At 42.9% G+C, this 21897-nt stretch overlaps 1 protein-coding gene across 1 annotated transcript in view; it reads right to left on the bottom strand.

The window, feature by feature from the left end:
- The window catches only part of LOC143325904 (ecto-NOX disulfide-thiol exchanger 2-like), a 154221-nt gene that overhangs the window by 35865 nt on the left and 96459 nt on the right, over positions 1 to 21897 (bottom strand). The window contains exons 4-6 of the mRNA XM_076739279.1: positions 14066 to 14221; positions 5809 to 6015; positions 2240 to 2473 (exon numbers count right to left, since the gene is read on the bottom strand). Coding sequence (XP_076595394.1) covers positions 2240 to 2473; positions 5809 to 6015; positions 14066 to 14221 — 597 coding nt within the window. The remainder of the gene's footprint in view (positions 1 to 2239; positions 2474 to 5808; positions 6016 to 14065; positions 14222 to 21897) is intronic.

Raw genomic sequence — 21897 nt, 5'->3', positions numbered from 1 at the left:
CCTGAGCCAAAGTCTGCAGAAAAGGGGAGCACCGTGTTACACGGCCGCTGTGTACAAAGTGCAAGTTGTTTAGCAGTACTCCTGCTTTGTCTGGTGAATAATCAGATGATGTCAAGAGACTTTATTGATTTCTATTGTTGTTATTCTGCCGTGGTTGTCCTGTCCTCCCCTGCCTCGCTGTGCTGCTTACAAGTCAGAGGAGCAGAGGAGAGAATACGCTCCCACACATAGACGTCAGCACACAACACGGTGCCTCAGACCTCCACAACACACACACACACACACACACACACACACACACACACACACACACACACACACACACACACACACACAGCAGTACACATGCATCATGTGCGCACACATAAACATTACTTAATGTCTTCACAGATTGAGCAGCTGGCGAGGTTTATATTTATTTAAGCCGGGTTCTGCAGATGCTCTCAATTTCTCTGTGTCGCTCTCAACCACACACACAAACGCACAGTGGGGTCCATCAGACGGCTTGCATGAATGATGATCTATCACAGCTATAGATATTGAATCAAGGTGTTATCTCATGAATCCCTGAGGTGTTCCTGTTTGTTTATAGGCGGACTCAGGTCTCATAATACATGGGCCCCTGCAGTGGAATTATTAATAGACAATCTGGAACAATATTAGTGGTATTCGATCACTGCCAATGGCCAGAGGCCACAGAGATTGGGATTCTCATTTAATGGATCTTCAGCTGTGGCATTACCTGAACATAAACACCCAAATTCAAATATAAAAATGCATTATGTTGGTTTATGAGAAATAAATACCCAATTAGAGAACTTCTCGCCTCTTTGTTTCTCTGCATTTTTCTTTTCATCCATAAATCAGAGCTATCTGACAAGGAGCAGATGGGATAGTCATTTTAAACTTGGAGAAAACAGTCCACAACATAACAATTTTACCAGACACTAAAATACTATTTTGCTGCAGGGTGTGGCATTGCATAAACACAGCTAACCTCAAGACACTCTGCTAACAGCTCTAAGAAAAAGACACTTGCTGTAAATCTGTGAAACATTTGGGTAAATGGTGCTGCAATTTAGGAAAAAAACATGATTTTCCTGTGAAATCATCCACTGACTCTTCTCAATTAATTTTGTTCTGTCATGCTTTTATTTCTTTGTTCAAACAGATTGTGAAAAGTGTGAACTCGACGATGAAATAAAAGTTGGCCCAATCACTACAAAATCAGGAGAAAATGGACCCTTTTCTCCACATATCTGAGTCTTGGGTGTAAAGTGGTCAATTAGCAGATAAATCAGCGATTTGAAAAAAAAAAAGAAAAAAGAAAAAAAAAAGGCATCAAAAAATTAGCAGCACTCCAGATCTTGTGCTGTGAGTGCCTTCCTGCCTTTAATGCTGCAGTAAAGAGGGAAGGGGAAGGACAGAGATGCCACTGGGGATCAACAATGAATCTCCTGCCACAGATGTTTGATTGCATTAAGAATCCACAAGGCTCAACGAGATACTCACATCCCAGAGGCCCCTTCAGCTCATCCTCTCCTTACATGTGCTCTCGACGCTGATCGCAACTATACTCAACCAGTCAGAGCATTTAAATATCTCAAATGATAGTACAACTCCTTGCAGCCAAGACAAACGATTAACAAGCATCAAGTCACTTTGAATTCTCAGTAACAAGCAGCATTATAAAACACTGAATTAGGTCTGCAGACACTGAGGACCGCTTGATGAAATGTCAAGTGTGTTTAGATTATCGTCGGAGCTTGCTCTAAAAAAATTTAGAATCAGCTTAAACATGTTTTGGTCCTTTGGCCCAAACTTGAATGTTCAGCTCAGGGTGATATTTTCAACTCGTAAACATGTTTTTAGATCATAGCCAAAAGGATTAGTTCATTACAAATCAGTCAATCAGCGGACAGTTAGTGAGCAGCAACTCTGATCATCCATTAATCGTTTAAGTCATTCAATTATCAAGAGTCTACGTGTCTACACAGGAGATGCAGTGAAGGCAGCAGTTGATGTGATTCTTCATTAGCTTCGCATGGATGTGGTGAACTGAGCGGCTGACACATCCCTAAAGCTATGCTGCTAGCACGGCTAATTACAATGTTCCTCAAATGTGAGGATCTGCTGCTTTTGTATCTTCTGTATGGGAGTAAGGACTGAAAACAACTGTTAGTCATACAAGCAAACTCTAAATAAACTCAGTGTGTATGTTTCACGTTTGCCGACCAACCTTTGATCCTGTCTCCAAGCTCACTACACTCGTGCTCGGAGTAGTGGACGATGGGAGGAGGGGAGGGAGGCCGGAGGCGATCCTCCTCCATCTTACGCCGGTGCCTCTCTTCTCTGGCTAACATGCGCTGCCGACACTCCCACTCGTAGAGGTCGTCTCTGGCCTGGGCGAAGTCCACGTGGAGACTGCCGGAGTCTTTTTTCTCTGTGCTGGAGCCCAACCGAATACGGTAACCTGGGGAGAGGAAGGAGAGGTTTGAGAGGAGATGAGTCAAATTAAGAAAAAAAAAAGGTGAGGTCCGGGGGAAAAGATGGACTGTAGAGATAGAGAGAAAACAGAAGATGTGGAGGATAGCGCAGATGTTTCATTGATTGGGTGAGAGTGGCAAGAGGCTGAAATATGAATCTCTATCGACACCTTCTCTGATTCAGATGTACAGGAGGTAAGCACAGACAGAACAGCAAGCACAGATATACTCAGACAGGAACAGACCACGATGCATTCATACACATGTGCATACACACACACACGTTTGGCAAGGTTAAATTGATCAACTCGTCCTTATTTTGCCTCAGACAGGACGGGACAACCTGATCTGCGCATCCTCTTTGATCTCTCAATGTGTCCCGCTATTGCAGCCACACGCCAGGTGTGTATTCACCAACACAGACAGACAAAAGCCGAGCAAGTCACTTGAGCTTTTTACTCTGCATGTACAAGTGTGAGACACTAATTACAGTGATAGCCCTGGATCACCCCACTGCCTCCCACCTGACACTCAAAGCTCATTCCACTGCCTGTGTGTGGGTGTTAAGCGCTATCACGCTTGTTTTGTTAATTGATTGCTCTGAATGATCTGTGAGAGGTTGGGGTGTTTACGGTACAGTTTGCAGTGGAAAAACCAGGAAACAAGCCCTGGGCCGGCCTTCCAGATACATGTGAACGCACACACTCGCACTGGGGGAAAAAGGAGATAAAGTTGGATGTCAGAAGAAAGACACAAGTGTGAGTTTTGGGTTGTTTCTGGAGTCTGCTCTCCCTGCTTAAGGCTCTCGGGTTGCTTCAATATTTCATAAAAGGAGACCTCGGTGTGCCGAGGCTGCTGCAATGTGTATCTGTGTGTGAACATGTGTGTGTTTTGGGAGAAGAGGCCACTGTGTTAGGAAAGCAGTATTTATGAGAAACCAAAACAGGTCTGTCATCTAGCTAATATATGGACTTATGGCTCCTTTCTTACTGTAGGGAAGAGGTAGATGAAATCACACAGAGACTCACATACGCACACACACATTAAATAATGCATAGGGTATTATTGCATTGGCTGGTGTTTTAAATGAGCTTTGTGAGGAGGGAATATACGGCCAGCTATTCACATGGAGAGATTTAAGGCATCTGTGCAGGAGAAGCTGCGGGATGGAGATAAAAAAAAAAAAAAATCATAAGCTGGTGTCGCATGACGAAGAGACTTCTTCTCAAGCAGCAGCAAAAGCAGCAGGCCGAAGGAAATGTGAGCAAAGTCATTTGTCTGGTGATGACCCTGTAAGAGTGTCGATACTGTGAGTGAAGGGGCACAGAGTTAAGTCAATTACTGAGTAACAGAGACCACACTACTCTGATTTTTGATTCATGTAGAAGTAAAGAAAACCAACAACACTGTCCACTTGTAGCACTGAAACATTTATCAGACTGAAAGCAAATTTTTAGAAGCTCTAGAAATCTGTCAGAAACAGCAAATTGGGGTGAAGGCGCGTCCAGGCAAGCTGAAAATGTTTCAACCTGAGCAAAAAGTTCAAGCCTTTATAATTACTGAACATATAAAGACAGCAGGAAAAATGAGAGGGCTGCAAAGAAAACTGTGTAAGCTGTCACACCAACACATCAGTCAAACTAAAAGCGCCTTCATCGCTGTGAAGATTTTACTTTTATTTTCACACAGAAGTTTCATTAAGCTGTGATGCAATTCTGTCTTTTTCAGAAACACCCTGTTCACACTCAAAGAAGGACCGACATGCACCTCCTCAGAAATACGACATGTGGAGTTTACAGCCACTATGGAGACACCACGAGAAGAACACAGAAACTGGGACTGGTCTTCTTCTCCCTCAAGCTTCTGAAGCCACTGGACATCGTTGATGGTGAAAACAACACTGAGCAAGAAGAAAAGCTCAGTACTCGTCTCAAATCGAGCAAAGCGTCTCCAGCGCGAACCGTTTGCTCATCGTGAGCGGTGCTCTCATCACGCTGAATAAAGAAAAGCAAACACAGCGATTACACCGCGGCAGGCTCCTATCCTGCAACGACACGAGGCGAATTAGAAGTTGCCTGGATGTAACTTGAGTTCTGTGAGCACGTGCTCAGTGCACCGCCGCTCTGGGTCACGAAGTAAAAGGATGATTGAAAACACGGTTACTGTGGAGAATTTAATAAAACATGCTACGGCCTGATCACGCACGCACCTGTCGACTGTGGAAACAACAGGTGAAATCAAAACAATAAATCAACCAGTAAATAAAAACCTATGCTGTATGAATCTACAGCAGGTTGGCGATGAACACCTGACAGCATGGTGCAGTTACACACAATCACACTGCAGAAAAGATGAAAGCAGCAGCCATCGCCCTACTTCAACTGTACATCTATTAACAAATCTCCATTTAGACCTTACAATAGAGAATCTATTACATTTGCAATAAAAGGTGAAGAAGGATGTTGACCCGTTAAATGGCAGTTCATTTACTCCGTCTGCACAAAGACTTATTTCGACCAAGTGTTAAGTGCAGAAAAAATGTATTAGGGTCATGAAACAGATGAGGTGACACTGAACAAAAGAAGGAAAAACTGCACCTGTATATTTTCAATAGCCACAAAAAAGTTCACGTACTGTAAGCTATGCACGATGATAAATGTGCCTATTAACAAACACAGGATCATGACTGATAAAACAGCAGGAGTCTATTAATTTTGTCTTGTTCTGTCCTCCAGACCTGCGTGACTCTCTCGCTCCTTCAGCCATACAGTATATCCAGTGCTGTTCCCCTCCAAACAATCTGTATGGAGTGCAGCACATTTTCCATCTATCCATCCACCCATGCCCGTATCTATTTATCCATCTGCCAAATGGTCCCGAGTGAATGTGTGAGGCTGGAGAATTGTAGTGCTGAGTGACAGATATCAGCCCTTTCATTTCCATCAGAGTAAAGGTTAACAGCTCATCATTCTTCGCCCACCTGAGGTGAAGGATTGCCGGGGTACTGGGAGACGGCTGGGTGCACTGATAGCAGCGGACTGACAATACAAGCACCCTCTATAGATTCAATATTGTCAAGGGGAGTGAGAAAGAAAGCTGTTATCCTCTGACCTTTCAGCCCAATGCAAACCAATACATACCTTAAAACAAGGTTGGGGGTTTGTTGGGGTTTTCAATGTGCAGCTGTGAGGGATTGGCAGAAAAACAATAAACAGTCTATGTGATAGATTACTTATCAGAAACAAGATTATCTACTAAAAGACGTCATCAAATACCACTGAATGGTTTACACGAGTATGTAGAAACTGGGGAGGCAGTTTACCAGAGAGGAGGAGAGCGTTGTCCACAGTGAGCTCCTCAACAAATCGGATATGGCAGAAGTTCTTCTTGCTCTTTCTGATGGCAGCAATATCCCCACAGCGTCCAAAGACCTCCACGATGAGCTGCTCGGTGGCGTTCTCGGGCAGACCGCCGACAAATACCGTCCTACACCCCGGAGGGCGCTCCCTCGTGGCCGGCGGCGGAAGGTCTGTCAGACATGGAGAAGAAAAAAGAGGCGAGACAACATTATTTCAGTGGAAGGCACAACTGCACTCAGAAAACACTCAGTTTTAATCAAGCACATTTGTAAGTGTTGTTATGTGAATGAATGAATTCATTTTTTTTTTAAGTCCGCGTGGGTTTAAAAGACACCATAAAAGCATAAAGCAAACTCAATGTCAATGTGTGTTTAACAGACATTGTCCAAAAGAAAACCAATTTGCATGAGTTAAATAATTTACACAATCAGTTTTTCATGTCTGCAACAAAGCTCATAATAACTGACTGAACATGTATTGTATAGGTTTGGAGAAATCAGAACAAATTCCAATGAAACAATCCATCTTGCCTTTTTTTTTTCCACACTTTTGAGATGAGTTAGGCAAACACATCAGAAGTGTAAATCCATATGGATTCAGTCTGCTTTCCAATTCCAGTCCAGCTAAATGAGCCAAGTTTGCTTTGCATTGCTTCCCAAGAAGTCAATTATTTTCTCTTTGGCTGCATTTAATATTGGATCAACAGTCTGTCTTCAAAGAGCTGTTAAAGGCTGTGATGTGTCTTATATTTTGCTTTCCATTAATGAATTCAAGTACAGTCTTGGTCGGCTTGGCACTGCCGACGCACCCCCTCAGCTAGTGAAGGACATGTGTGCTCATGATAGAACACTGCGACATTAAAATAAAATGCATGAAACAGAGTGTTTGAAAATCACTGAACATTATCATCATGTATAGCATCTCCAGCTTCTACCTCTGAAAGTGTTTCCTCCTCATATTTTTATCATGCTAGTCAAGTCCAGCCAATTTTATGTAAATAGCACAATATCACACGTTTGCCTCAAGGGACTTTACAATCTGTCCAGCCTCCAACACAGTCTATACTTAGACCCTCGATTTTCCCCCTTTAACGGGGAAAGACACCTCAGAGGACTGGTGTCTATGTCAAGCAGTGCCGATGACCAGCATCTCAGTGACTGCACAGCAGGATGGCCCCAGAAAGAAGGCCAGTAATCAACGAAACCAAACCCGGAGCTCAGTCAGCTGACTGTACATGATGATGAGACAATGAGACACACAGGAGGGGAGAGCTTTCTCTATGACCATATCATGATGGAATTGGAGAATGATAAGAGATACCATGGAACAATATGCTTGAATTATTTTTACGTTACAGAGATAATCACGTCACGCCATCCTGAGCATGAAAATCAAATCCTTCTGGCCAGACAGAGGTTGATCCTTTCATGCCGATGGTCCAAAGCTGACCGAACTGACTGAGCAAAGATAAATGTTGGCTGATCTAATCTCACAAAGATCAGGCTCCCTGTGGATGATATGATTGACTGGTTAAGTCTGTACAGAGAAAACTGGGGAACTGATGAATGCTAAACCGGCTTTGCTTTGATGTTAGCACTCTTATTTTACCTGGAAAATATGGAATACAGCTCAACTCAAGTTTGGTGTTACCATGGCTGGCAAAGAGCCAAATGACTTCTTTATTGATTGAACATTTAATGCAAAGAGAGCTCGAATGAAGCTTATGCTTTCAGGCTGAACATTTGCTGTCCTGGAACACAACTGGAATGAAAATGCTGTATTTTTAAGGTTTGGTGCTTTTCCTTTGATGAGTCAAGAAAGGTGCCTTCATATCTAATGTTAACTGTTCGCAAAGGTCCGGTGAAACACCACTGAACATGTGGAACGTGGCAAAAAGTGAAACCATTACCGCTGTTTTAACAAGTGCAAGTCGTGTTGCTTGTAGCTCTTATTTGAAATCTACTGCAATAGATTTAAAATAAAAGCTAACGTTACACCATTTTCACTATTAGCCGACGCCCCCCCCACCACCACAGACCATTCACAAGCCATTTTTTCTGGCATTTTTTTGGTCAATTTCTTGCATTTTTCACCCTTATGAACAACAACGTTTGGTACTCAATAAAAGCTCCTGGTGGTTTCTCGGTTTGACTGATCTGAGCAACCATAAATGACACAAACATAAGCATTTTGAGTATGTGTTCATTTATATTCTTTCTATTTATGTAGCTAGATATCTATATCTAGATATAGCTCTCCATATATATATATGCTTAAAACTATATAACACTATAACCTGTTATCGTCTGGTTAAGTGAACTGAACTACAATATTTATGTAAATGTTCAAAGCAATTGTCCCCATATGTTGTAGGCAGAATCTAACACCAAAATAATATCCTATTCTTAGAGCAGCCATCATAAAAGTATAGTGACATTTGCTGACTGACACATGGAACAAATCGGACCCAGCAGTTATGTGAAAAGTATCTCAGGCAGGGCTGAAATGTAGGACTCCTTCATGAACACTTACGAGCTAGAATCACTTCCCCATTGCTATACAGCTGTGGCCTGAATCATATGACTTTTAATCAATCATCTCCCAAATTAGAAAAAAATACAGTGTATTTTTCAGTCAGTACTCAAAAGGTTGGACATGAAATTTTAAATTATAGGCCCAAGAGGAGCTATTATCCAGTCCTGTAGCTTTAGTGCTGGAGAGCCTGTAGCAAAGTTATGGTAAAACACATCAAAGGTACTTTATGGCTTTGTCCTCCTCATGTCACAGCTTGCTCTGGCACATGGCCCAAATGCCTTCATCCCCTGACCTTGGCGATGATGATGGCATTAAAACTGGAACATGCACATACTCAACGGCTGCTCCCTCGCTGGCATACTCAAAGCCAGAAAGCACACACACACACCAACTCTAGGACAACACCAAGGTGATAGCTTCCCTGCCTTTACTTTGCAGTCAGCTAAAACATGCTGCGGTTCATTGCACGATTCAGCATTAAATTACAATTTCTGACAGAGTTCGGCTGATGAGCGAGGAGGACAACATAAAAGGACAACAAGGTAACAATCTGACATTTAGCTGACATCCTTGCTTCGTAAAAGCCTGCCTTTAAAAAGCAACATTTTTTTTTTTTTTTCCAGACACACTAGAGATGTGACTGCATTACCAAATGTTTGGCTTTGAAAGAAGGATGAAATCCATGGGACTTCTTAGAAATGTAGGCACGTAGACAGGAGGGTTCTGAAGGGCATCTTTGGTCTTTTACTTGAGGGTAATTACAGACAGACGAGCCTGACATCGATGAAAAAGTGTTGGAAAAAGAAGAGCCGGGGGAAGTGATGACCATTAAAGACACTCACAGAGTAATTCCCTGAAGCAGCAAATGAAATGTAGGTCTTCAGCATTAAAGGGCTGAGAGACGAAAATGGGTTTGTGTCTGTGTGTATGGGAGTCATGGAATAAGAGAAAGAGGCAGAAGAAGACAGAGACAAAGTTTAATCAAAGCTCAAGTTTTTCTGTCAAGAGAAGAAGAAGAAAAAGTCCAAACCCTGAGTGGAAATGGAAACTGGGACTACTGGTGGAGCTTATTGTCAGCTTGACTGTGCTGTTCATTCTAATTATGAATTGCTATTATATAATAAGACTCATTACCGTAAAGATTCATCAATTATTGTGCATTAGCGCAGTCCTGCTGTTTACAATTAGTCGAGTCAAACAAAAGCAAGTTTTCAGCAAATTTTTTGTTTACGTTTTGCAAACAATGTGCTTTATTAGGCTGATTTTTACTAAAATATTTGCTACCTTTGTGTTTGGAGCTGACACAGCAAGCAATCTGAGGATATCACTTTGGGCTCAGTGAATTAGGGATGGGTTTCATTCAGATATTTATGACATTTTATAGTCTGAAGGATTACTAGTAATGAATCGTTAAAGGACCGTTTCAATTCACATAATGATAATAATACTGTACATTTTGATTGAGCACTGTTGACTGGCATGCATCACAGTTTACTGGAGAGCTGCTAATTTTCCAACACTCACATAATGGTTGAGGAAACCCAAGAATTGGACAAAATTTGGCATTTTCACATCGACTAAATATGTAGAAACTGTCTTAAAAAGACAGAAAAATGACATGATCTGAATGATGATATATACAGTCCTTGTAAATCTAGATATTGTGTAAAGTATATATGCAAATTAACAAGGAAAACGGAAGAGGACGGATAATGAAAGTTAAAATCTGTAGGAGAGACATAAAGATAATGATGCAGATATGAAGGGAGGCTGAGAGACAGACGCTGAGTCTCAGAGCTGTTCAGCTGAAGGTCAATGAGGAGGAAGCTGCATGTAATGTCTGAGGTGGAGTAGCTGGGGGTCCTGCTTCCTGTGATAGCCACCATATGTAACCTGCTGCCCTCTATCCCCATCTCTTTCACACACAAACACACACACACACACACACACAAACACGCACACACAGCTACCGCCTGCCGGACACATAACAAATACCTGAGGAAATAGAGCACTGAGTCACAATCAACCTCCAACTTCACACACAGCCACACTTACGTGAAAAAACACACTGTTAAAAGCAACATTTCTGCCCGCCTCTTCCATTTTCTCACACACGCACACACACACAGAAATGCATCATATACAAACACCCTGTGATACTCCTTTTTAAAAATAAACTGAAAGAAAGACACATGTCAGCTTCTGTTGTGACCCCCTGCGTTGTCCCCCGGGGTGGAGCTTTGTCATGCTGTGAGCCCCTCAGAAGAACCCACAGGGGCTTCAATTACAGCGGAAACCCTACATGTGAGCCAAAAAATCCCCTCGATGGCTCTGTTTCGTTCTGGGTGAGCGTCTTGCCATCTCCTCAAATAAATTGCTGCGTTAAATTCCTACCTGAAGTGCTGTAATTTAGATGGCATTTTCCCTTTTTTCTCTTTGGAAAACGTCTGCCACAGAAGAATATCTTCCTATTGGTTTCAAAGGACAGTTTTGACATCCTCTTGGTCGACTGTAGGAGGCAACAGTGGCATCTTTCAAGGGGGGAAAAAAAGCTACCCTTTCATGTCGGGAGTAAATTGGCTTCCTCTGAGGACTAACTTTCCAACCCACTCTCGTCTATGGCGCGCTTCTTGCCTTAAAGGTGACATAAAGGGATGGAAATTAATAGAAGGAGACGAATGGCATGAGAGAGAAGGTGAGCGAAAATGAAATTGTGGCAGCAAATATTCGGAAGATGTGTGAAGTCGCTGTTGTAGAGAAGATGGAGGAAAGGGTTGAAGCGAGAGATTTTGTTCAAGCAGTTAAATAGGTGGCCCACATTATATCTTAACACACCACTGGGTGGATGCTTTTATCCAAAGTGCTTTACAAGAGGCATGAGTGCTTAAAATGTGTGTGCGAGTGGCCCATAGGAGATGGAGCCCTTAACCTTAGCAGTGTACGTGCCATCTGTCCCTAAGGAGCTGCATCTGAGGCCATGCCTATGATTTAAAAAAAAAAAAAAACTAAGTGTCTTGGCTGTTTATTTTCCATCTTTTGTCATATACACAATAAAAAGACTTCAAGGGCCGTGTGAAGGCCTGAATTCAAGAATAACTGTCTTTTAGTGACAGGGCTCTTCAGGATTTAAGGGCAACGCTGCCTTCAATTCTGTGCCTGCATGGCAAGAAAAAAAAGACAAGAAACGCAGAGGTGTTAACGCTGGGAAAGACTGTAACCTAGGTTCACACGGTGAGTGTTTATGACAGCTTCCTGTGAGGTTACACTGAGCAGGTAACAGCACGGCTCCTCATTCCGCCTCAGGATCAGAATGAACTCTGTATAAGGTACACGGCTTTTCATCCATGTGCTCTGATCACTAGGTCTAAAGGTAGGGGCGGAAATATTTATTAATGAATTTATAACGTGTTTTATTTTTCTGCCTGCATTAAACTGTGACAGTGACGCTTTATACTACGGGGTGAACACTGAACACAGAACACACTTGGTCTCAAAGGCAGACTCCCACGCTGGTAGTAGTGAGGAGCTCTCACTACTCGTCTAGGCTGAAATTGATGTGTTCGCCATCTGACATGCGAGGCTGCCTTGAAAGAGCCCCGAGACAGACCGTTCTCTCCAACAGAAGGGAGGAAGTTCCTCCCAGTGGGAGCGAACACGAGGATCACGTTTAATTATTAACAGAACCTAAGTGTGAAGGGAGGGTGTGAGCGCAGACCGTGCTCACCAGGAAAAATGCTTTATTTCGGGCTATCTTTTTGTGCTTTATCCCATAATATCAATATACAATGAAAACAGGGCTGATGCCTGACCTAAATACTATAAATAATAAACTCACACTGCTAGAAATATATATGCTATGACATGAAACAAGATTAGAAAGCAGAGGTTTAAGTCCTACTAAATATGCTCTGTAGGTGGGATGGAACTAACTGAACTACCTGAAAAAGAAAGGTCCATAGAGTTTGGGAGGATGAAGATTAGATCTGGTTGAGCGGGAGAGAATTAGACCTGGAATAATTAAGATCTGGATCTTACCTATAAGGACATATTGTGAAAACATTAATATCATATAGAAAAACACACTTATAAATCCCATATGGTCATTAAGCAGTCCTGATAACGTCTTTGCAAAACTACCCAGGGCCCCATACAAGCTTAGATATTACAAGCAAAACCACCTGTGTATAAATGGTATAGAGATATTGAATGTACTGAAATATGAAAAAATACATTTGCCCTTCATCTCGGCCTGAATTGCAGTGGCATTTGTGGAAGCTATAAGGGAGACTGGACACAGAGGCAACAGCCCCTTTGGGAGCCATTCAGAGGCACCACTGAGTGCAGGAGTGGTGTTCAGTCCCTATTCCACTCGTCTGTTGCTCAGTTTTATATAACATTGGCTGTTTAACTTTTGTTGACCTGCTATTACGTGTGGTCATCGGGTACTCCTGATTCAGGCTGAGAGCTCTGTGCTTCCCAATAATAAAAGATTCTCCTTTTATTACTTCAGAACCCAAAGGACAGATTAGCCCAATTACTATAACCCATTGTGCGAAGGTTCAAGGATGCCACAAACTCCCATTGATTTCAGATACCGATAAACCCAAAGAACAAAACCTTCATGCACCTGTGGATTGATGGGTACAGAGGAGGAGACCGTGGGTCGACAGGAGAGCACAAACAGCTCCTGCACGTTCTCCTTTTCACTCGCAATCGGGGGAATTCAATCCTAACTAACAATGTTTTGGTACAGAGACCTTGATCAGGGAACAAAACAAAGAGAGGCCATCTTAAAATCTTAAAAAGGTGGGTTGACACGTGGAGCAAGCACGTCACGCTGCAGGCTGACATACCTCCTGTTAATGATAACCAATGCTGTTCTGATGAAATTTCTCTGATTGCAAGTGAAAAGGTGCAGTGAGTCTTTAGATCCTGATAAACACCCATATGTGTGCGTGTAGAGCGTGTGCTTGCACATGTACACACGTAACGGACGGAGCCTGACAGGGACCTTTTGAACTGGAACTAGCAGCTGGAAGACTCAGAGGTGATAAGGCAATTAAGTGGATTTGACCCCTGAAATGCGAGGTGGGAGGAGAGGAGATGCAGTATATGATAGAGAAAGAGGGAGCAAAGAGGGAGGGAGGAGCATGTATGTATATAGTACAGCACAGGGAGCAGGGCAGGGAGATTAAGGGAAGATGCAGCGATAAAGCTGAGCTGAGCTGAGAAGAGGACAGAGTCCGTCACCTCTCTGGCCTGGCATATTGAAGACAGCAGCACTGCGTTATGTGCTCACAGAGGTCACTCCTCCAATTATACATTCACAGACATCACACGAGTGCACGCTTGCATGCAGACGCACACCTCCTTTAATTCCTCCCCTCCCTTCCTTCCTGATGAAACGTGAATGCAAATCAGTCACGCTCTGCCGGGTGGAGGTACTAAGAGGTATTAAAGGTGACATTAAGGAGGAATTTCTTTGTTGTCACACAAAATCCAGCTGAGTGGTGCGTATCCAGAGCCCAAATGTGAGGACGAGGACAGATATAAGTCATAGATAATGCACACTACTGCATCGATAAATAAAACATGCTCCAGGCTCGCTGAAGATGGGTCAGCGTGCAGTGTTTCCGTGATGCTTTTATTTGTTACAACAGCAGCGATAACTAATATGAGACTTACTGGGGTTGGGAGGAAACAGCGTGCAGCTCTTGCAGTGGATGATCTCCTTGACAAGTGGTACATCCTGGGAGAGGGGCGGGGGCGCCAGGCCCAGGCCGGGCATCATGGGATTTATGGGGGCAATGCCAGTCATCAGCCCCAGACTGGGGTCAAAATCTGGAGTCAGGAGAGAAACATGGATGAGAATACATAACAAGTAACTCAGCAGCTGCTGGGAAAGCAGCGACACAAGGTGCACACGCATTAAGAAATTAGCTTCTGTTTACTAACTGCTTATCAGTCACTGCTAACCTTTACTGTGGCATCATTTGAGCACACGCTGGCTGTTTCATGTTCCATTTTACATTGTGTACTTCCTCCATGAACACAGAGCAACACTTCTGTCAACAGTGGTGACACACAAGCAGTTTATAAATAACGGAATGTCAGCGACTCATGAATAAATCATCTGACGAAAAAACATGAATATTTAAACTATTTTTACTTAGTCTCTTGTCTTTTTATCATTCTGCCCCTCTCTCTCTCTTTCCTCTCCTGGTGACTTTCTTTCTTTAAATCTCTCTCACACACACACACACACACACACTCATTATCTATTACACACTGTCTCGCTGGCTCTCTGTCTCCCCCTCTCTTCCTCTTTCGTCTTTGAATGACGCCTTGTAACATCACAAAGAAATTTCAGAAAACACAGACACTGTAGTCACAAGTACTGATTTAGACTGCACCTGGCGCACACACACGCACAAACACGCATGCATACACGCACACTCACACACATTCCCAGCTTTTTTTTTTTTTTTGATATGGAAATACATTGCCCTCTCCCATGAGTCTCTGCTGCACCTGCAGCACACAGCAGCAGAGAAAGGAGGCCATTGTGTGCATGTGTGTGTAATGCAATGCCATGTCTTCATCCCCATGAGTGACAGAAACTTGACTGAGACAAAATTGAAATGAAAGCACAACAAAACACTGACGCAATGTGTGCTCAAGAGGACTGGCATGGAGTTTTTATTTTTCTTTCTGGAGGAGTCAACAGAGGAAGAAAAATCTAGTTCGATGAGCTATTATGCAGTAGAGGGAGGGACGGAAAAAGTTATCAGTGACACGATGCTGCTGAACTAAACACTGTAAAGATGGAGAGCTGTGATACTGCGGTGGCTCGCCTGGCTTTCTCTGTCTGCTATTGATGACCCTGACATCCGTCTTTAGCCAGGTGACAGAGGGAGAGGAGGCAGGTGATAATGAAAACACTGCTGCGTTGCCAGAGCGATGAATGACTTGTTCTGGTGAGCCGGAGGAGAGGAAGATGGATAACACGGAGGGAGGCAGATAAGTGATGCAGGAGTGAAGCAGCAAAAGAGAAACAGAGCCATAAAATCTGATCCAATTATTATTACAGCGCACCAGGATGTACTGTTTTCCATTAAAACTGTATCTCTGTATCTGTCTGGGGTGGTCACAGATGTCACTAATTGTATTCTTATCTGTATTTGTGGAGACAGAAAAACAATAGCTGGATGCTGAATAACTGCACTGTTATGCAAAGTATCCTTTTCACAGTATCCACGCTTTGTTATTGTCTGTGTTCTGGGTTTCGTCGGGCAGCCGTCTCTCGTATTTTAGAATCAGAGTTTAATCAGCGCGAGGATGCACCACGAGTCAGGGCTGGACTTTCAGGAGTCTGCAACAATAAGATAACACCTCATATTAAGGTGACACTTGCTTATTCTGCATGATCATATTCTACAAGTACGAGACTGCTAACTAAGAGTTTTCCCTCAATAACCTCCTAATCACTGCTTATTGATGTCAATAAAAAAGTTGTTGCACATGGATTATGATTTTAATGACCTAAATCTAACACTTAATAATCCCAACCCCAAGAATAAGTGCTTTATAATGAGTGATAAAAAGCCAATATGCTGCTAATATGCATGCTAATAAGTAACAAATTAATGGTGAATATGTGTACCTCACTCTAGATCTTGTGCAACATGGCACAATTTTTACTGTGCTGTATATTTTTCTTTTTACTGTGCGAAACACTGTATTTAATATCCATATCTGATCATATGCAGCTCAGTGTTTATTAAGGCAACAATATTTTTCTCATGTGCAATTTAATATACATATATATAGTTGATTTTTGTTTTTATTCTGTATCCTTTATCTTGATTTTTCTGTGCCTCTCTTTTTATACCTTGCTGGCTGTAACAATTTCATTTCCCCGGTATGGGATTAATAAAGTTTGACCAAAAAATATGTATTTACTAGTCTGCACTTTACTGGAATTGATCATTTACAGCTCAAGGTGGTTGATTTTCCCCAAATTGAAATGAACAGAAAACAAAGGCTGCTTTGAAGTCAAGAAAATCCAACAATTGAAAACACCGCATGCATGATCAGAAAATATTCAACACTGATGAATAAGAATACTAAAGCTGCACCCAGATCACAATTTTCGAACGTTTACCTCACTGTGATGCCCCATGAGCCTCCAGTCATGTCCTCTGCACAATGATGTTACAGTCTGGAGGAGCAGCCACTCAGCAATGAGCTCCTATAACATCACAAAGTGGGTGTTGTAGCATACACACCAGACAGCGACACATGAAGCGGTGTGAGGATCTGCTTCATGAGTAATTTACCCCACGTTCTAAGCACCGGAGCTGAGAGCATCAGAGTAGTGAGCAGAAACAAGGTGATGAAAGGTCATGCATTGCACCTCTCTGCCCTAAGAGATGCTCTGCGTGGCTCTCTCCATCTTTTCCATTACCCTATTCTCTATTTTCACTGAAATTAGGTCGGGTAATTTTGGGACGAGGCCGGGTTCTATAGGTTTATAGCGGCGTTTGTGTAACAATGAAGCAGAAAAGGAGCGATCTTCTGAGTGACTTAAAGGGAGCCCTGAGCAGCATATTTGAATCTGGAAGCATCCCGACTGTCTCGATTTGTATCTGAGGCTTTTTTCACACTGCAGTTGAATCTGCTCAAAACTCTGACTTTACTTCCTTTCACTGCATGATTTAATGTTTTCAAATTAAAAAAAAATCCTGCTGCATGGCCTCATTTGTAGTTCCAATCTGGCTCCTGAGTAAGTGTTAAAAATCAAATCTGTCTGCTTACTCAGATCTGACAATGCCATCACTGCCATGACAAGAAGTCAATCTGACGTCATTAACCCGATGCTGTTATTACACTTATTGTTGGTCACTGCCGTTTGGCAGGGCGCAGAGTTAGCGCTGAGGACAGACGCAAAAGAAATACAAGTTCAAGAAAAGCCTCAATCCAGGCAAAACCTGAAACCTCACAGAAATGTGTTCAAATCACGTGGGAGAGGGGAGGGTAAGACAGCGGACGTGGACGCGATTGTTACTCCGGACACGCATGGCTTTTCACCATCACTGACAGCTCATAGTGGTGTGGGATATGGTTTACATCCTGCATGGATATGAACAGTCGTCTGAAAATCTGACACACGAGCAGCATTGATACACTGAGCATGCAGACCTGTTGGCGAGATGTACTTATCCAGCTGTCCATGTATGTAATGTATTTATACAAATGATCATCGCTGATGTATGTTGTCTGTCAGTCAAAACGCGATGCTGTTTGTGTCAGCGTGCCTGGTTTTCTGCTACTTTTTTGTACTCTGTGTACAAAGGATTAAATAAGGCTCCATCTGACCCAGGAAAACATCAAGATCAGACAAAAAGCCGTCTCCAGGGTTACAGCCCGGCCCCACTTGCTTCCAGCACACTGAACTCAGGTCAGCGCGCTACCTTCAACAGACATGATCTGACTGCTCAGGGCTGAGTTTCTCTTTGTGTGCGAGCTTCCCTCTACGCCTGCACATTTCTGTTTTGTTAGTTTGTTTATCTGTTTTGCTCCATTTGTTTTGCTGTGATAATCCTATCAGACTGATGTTCCTTTACATGTGCGAAAATGCGGCGAGAAATTCTGTTTATTTGTTCTGTTGTGTTCACAACTTAAACGCTGATTGAGAGCAAATTAAGTTTAGAGGAAGAGCTAATCTGATCAGGAGCGTGGCCGACTCACCACCATGAAGCCCTTGTGTGTTTGTGTTCAATGTTTGTTTTAGCGCATTTAAAAACTGTCACATACTTTGTTAAACCTTTTAATCCAATAACAAAAATGCAGCAAATTCACCGATGTGTCAATACGATGATTAGAAACTAGACTAAATCCATGTATTATCAGCACATTTGCACCCAATCTAAAAGCTCAGATTGGATTTCTGGGCGTATTCTGGTGGTTAAAGTCAAACGCAGCGACATCTTGTTGACACATTTCCAGCAGAGCAGCTGTGGCGTTGAACAGAAAAGCAGAAGATTCAGCAATATGACCCATCAAGCAAAGTGTCACGTTCTGCTGCAAGTCCATCACAATCAAAGAGGGAGGGCCTCTTCTCTTTTGCACCAACAGTCAGCAATCACACTGTCAAATCAAAACACTCGCTCCGCTCGCAGTCGTCTCAGTCGAATGTAGCGGCGTTGAGACGTTGCATTAGAGGCTTGACTCTCATTTTTCTCACTCTCTTGAGGAAACTTTATACTATGTGATTTTGGGCTGTCACAGTCCAAAGATGACAATTGTGAAAGAAACGCGGTCGTCGGATCAAAGAATGGCGGACTTAGACTGTGAAACAGCTCTACTGATAACTGATTCTGAGCTTTGGTGACTAAAAGACAGACTGCATCACATTTCTGACAGTCTCAGAATCTCTAAATCTCACAATGTGATCGCTGCGGGGAATGATCAAAGCATTTTTTTAATGTGACCAAAAAAGAGACATTTTAATAAGTGATGGCTGCTTAATGATGTAGGTATTCACATTCGCTGTCATCATTAGGGTCTCCGTTTGCCTCCGTCCATCCATCTGCAGACAAACACGCCAGCAGTGAGTGCCGGGAGAGAGCAGCGGCGGCGGCAGAGCCGTGCGTGCTGACTTATTATTTACTGTCTCTTCTTTCAGTTGATTTTCAGCTGCTCGGGCTCTGGCATCACTATGGCAACAATGGCGCTTCAGTCTGGAAGACATGTTTTATGTTTCATCACTAACAGTGAGATGACCCAGTGTTTGAGTGGTTTCAGTGCAAAAGGGGTCTGTAGTGAGAAACTCCTCCGAGACCCAGAGATCATGAAAGTGCCCTTAAACAAAAAACATCAAGAGAAACCTTCTAGTTCTCCGCCTGCCCACACAAGGCCGCTCGTCTCGGTGTCTGTTTGTCTCTGATCTCTTCTTCTCTCGCTCGCTGTTTGACCCTGGCTCCTTCTTTTGAATCTATTTCTCAGTGCGCTCTGTCATTACTGTACATGCCACGGCTCTAAAGCGTACAGTACGCCCTCATCCTGATGCTTTATTCTAACGTAAAATAAATCCTGGAGGTCTGTCAAATGTAAGTGCATTTCAGCCCGTCTGTGTCGGAGAAGCGCAGACATGAAATGAAATTAAAAAATACATAATTTGACTGCAACAAGCTCCTGGCTATCACTGTTGTACTCCCTTCTCTGGCTTGACACAACCTCTCCTCCCCCTTCCTACCTCCTCAAACTGTGATTTCCACAGTAAATGTTCCCTCTCAGCGGAGTCAGCCATGGGTGGCGGTCGGGGGGACACGGACAGCCGCTGTGAGGCATGCTGGGTAATATGGGTAATATTTTCTGATGAACAGACAGGTCCAAGCCTCCTGGAACTTGGCCTTTTACTCGCCCTGCCAACTGTGCCCCCATCTGCATCTCCATTTCCCTTTTAATCTCCATCACATATCTCTCAAAAATCCATCAGTTTCTATTAACCACGAGGAATTCCTCACTTCATTTTCTGCATTGTGACAGATATAAGCGACACATTTGTTCTGCATAGATTGCACCTCTTAAACTGAAACTTTTATGAACCACAGCCGCCATCATTACTTTTACACTTCTCATGTTTCCCCTGACTTTATGTAGGACTTTAACCTCGGCCAGTTAAATCAGTCTCTTGCTGATCGCTGCAGTAGATCAGATCACAGAGCATGAGCCTGTGCGTGTTTGTGTGGCATGTTCATGTATAACGAGTGTGTGCCAAGCGAACGCAGTGGAGAGAACCGTGGGAAACTCTCCGGCTCCTGTGAGCCTTTTTGTTCTTTCAAATATACTAAGAACGGAGTGACTTCCACTCGTGACTGCTGAAAAATTCTACTTTTGCGTGTGAGGGCCGTGTGTGTGTGTGTGTGTGTGTGTGTGTGTGTGTGTGTGTCACTGGGAGACAGAGAGCGTGAATTCATCCACATATCTCCCTTAGTTTCAGTAGCAGCTGCCTTGTGGCCTCCATCCAATAACATTTCTAATAGCGTCCAAACCAGCCAATAAATACCATTATGGCTTGTAATAGAAACATCTATTCGTATAATGAGAGCCTATCCTAAATGCCCTTGTTGTCCTGGAGTGCTTTAAGCTAACAGAATTGTCATTTTGCAGTGAATACTAATGCAGAGATACATCGACTATTCATTATCATTTACTAAGGCGGAGAGTGGTTACAGTCTTAGAGCCACAGCAGGAGGATTTGCAAGCATGGAAAACACTTAATCCCCTCCAGCTGACTGTGACCTCTAACCTCCCAATGCGGGAGGGCAAGTGATCATTTTATTTCTCATCCGGAGTCAATATATCCTGTTCTTTGGTATAAAGGGACAACACTTTGCTCTACAAGTTACCAGGGATATTCTGAACAGCACCACACAATATAAGGGTGTATCTACAACCTTCAGGCAGCCACATTAAAAACCTTTCAAGGCCTTTCTAATGTTTAGAGGAGTTTAGTTTAAGGGCAAGTTAAAAGGGAAAATAAACAAGGCTGGCAAACCAGGCCATTACTGATACAGCATAACTAATTACAGGGGTGATACCTTTGAATGGGCTGCATTAGAAAACAAAAGACACCACGAAAATAAATGTTACGAGGCGTGAAATCAAATTGGGTTTAGGTTTAAAGTGTGCATATTGTTTAACAAACCCCGTTTCTTTTATTAAAAAATGTACATCCAGTGTAAATAGTCACTAATTACTTTAATATTTCTTCAATACTTGCATTTTGCCACTGGCAGTTGGTTTCAGTTGAACATACTGTTACAATGAAATATTCACTGGGCTCCTCAATAATTTAACTATTTGGTCTAGACCGTGTTTTAACCATCTTGAGATGGAGGATGTGGTCTGTAGTAGACATGGACATTCAATGGACAACACCAGCATCTACCTGCGGTTGACTTTGAAAGCCCATTGGATGAGCAATTACAGGGTCTACTCGGCCTGCTGTAGGCCTGCATGTTGGTGTTCAAATGTTTCTGTTATTCTGATCAGCAAAAAGTATTTTGACTTCTTTCATTTTCACACAAAAATCGAATTTCCCACTGAGGCGATTAAAAAATAAACAACAGAGATCTACTGAAAAACACAAGGACGTGGCTCCAGGAGGGACATAAATTAGCGAGTTCGACCAACAACAGTAGTTAATTCTGACTGTAACTGAGGTGGGGGTGAAAAATTAAACGCATTCGGGACAGGATTAGTATGACTGAATGGTGCAGGTAATGTTATAATCACCCAACGACCCTTGAAAATAAATCCAGTCTGAATGGGGCTTAAGGAAGGGATAACACTGGACAAGCTGTATATTCTGTATGATGAATGATGTCGAGGCAGGAACTACCTGACGCAAAGCTGGTCACTTTTGGTCAAAAGCAGGTCCTGGTCTTAGTGTGGATACTCAATCTGACCCTGATGGGACACGTCAGGACCTGACAGGTCAGAGCAGGTTC

The sequence above is a fragment of the Chaetodon auriga genome, chromosome 9 (assembly GCF_051107435.1).
Source record: "Chaetodon auriga isolate fChaAug3 chromosome 9, fChaAug3.hap1, whole genome shotgun sequence".
In the NCBI taxonomy this organism is placed as follows: Eukaryota; Metazoa; Chordata; class Actinopteri; order Chaetodontiformes; family Chaetodontidae; genus Chaetodon; species Chaetodon auriga.
The sequence above is the reverse complement of the archived record's forward strand: the minus strand, read 5'-3'. Positions and strand labels throughout refer to the sequence as shown.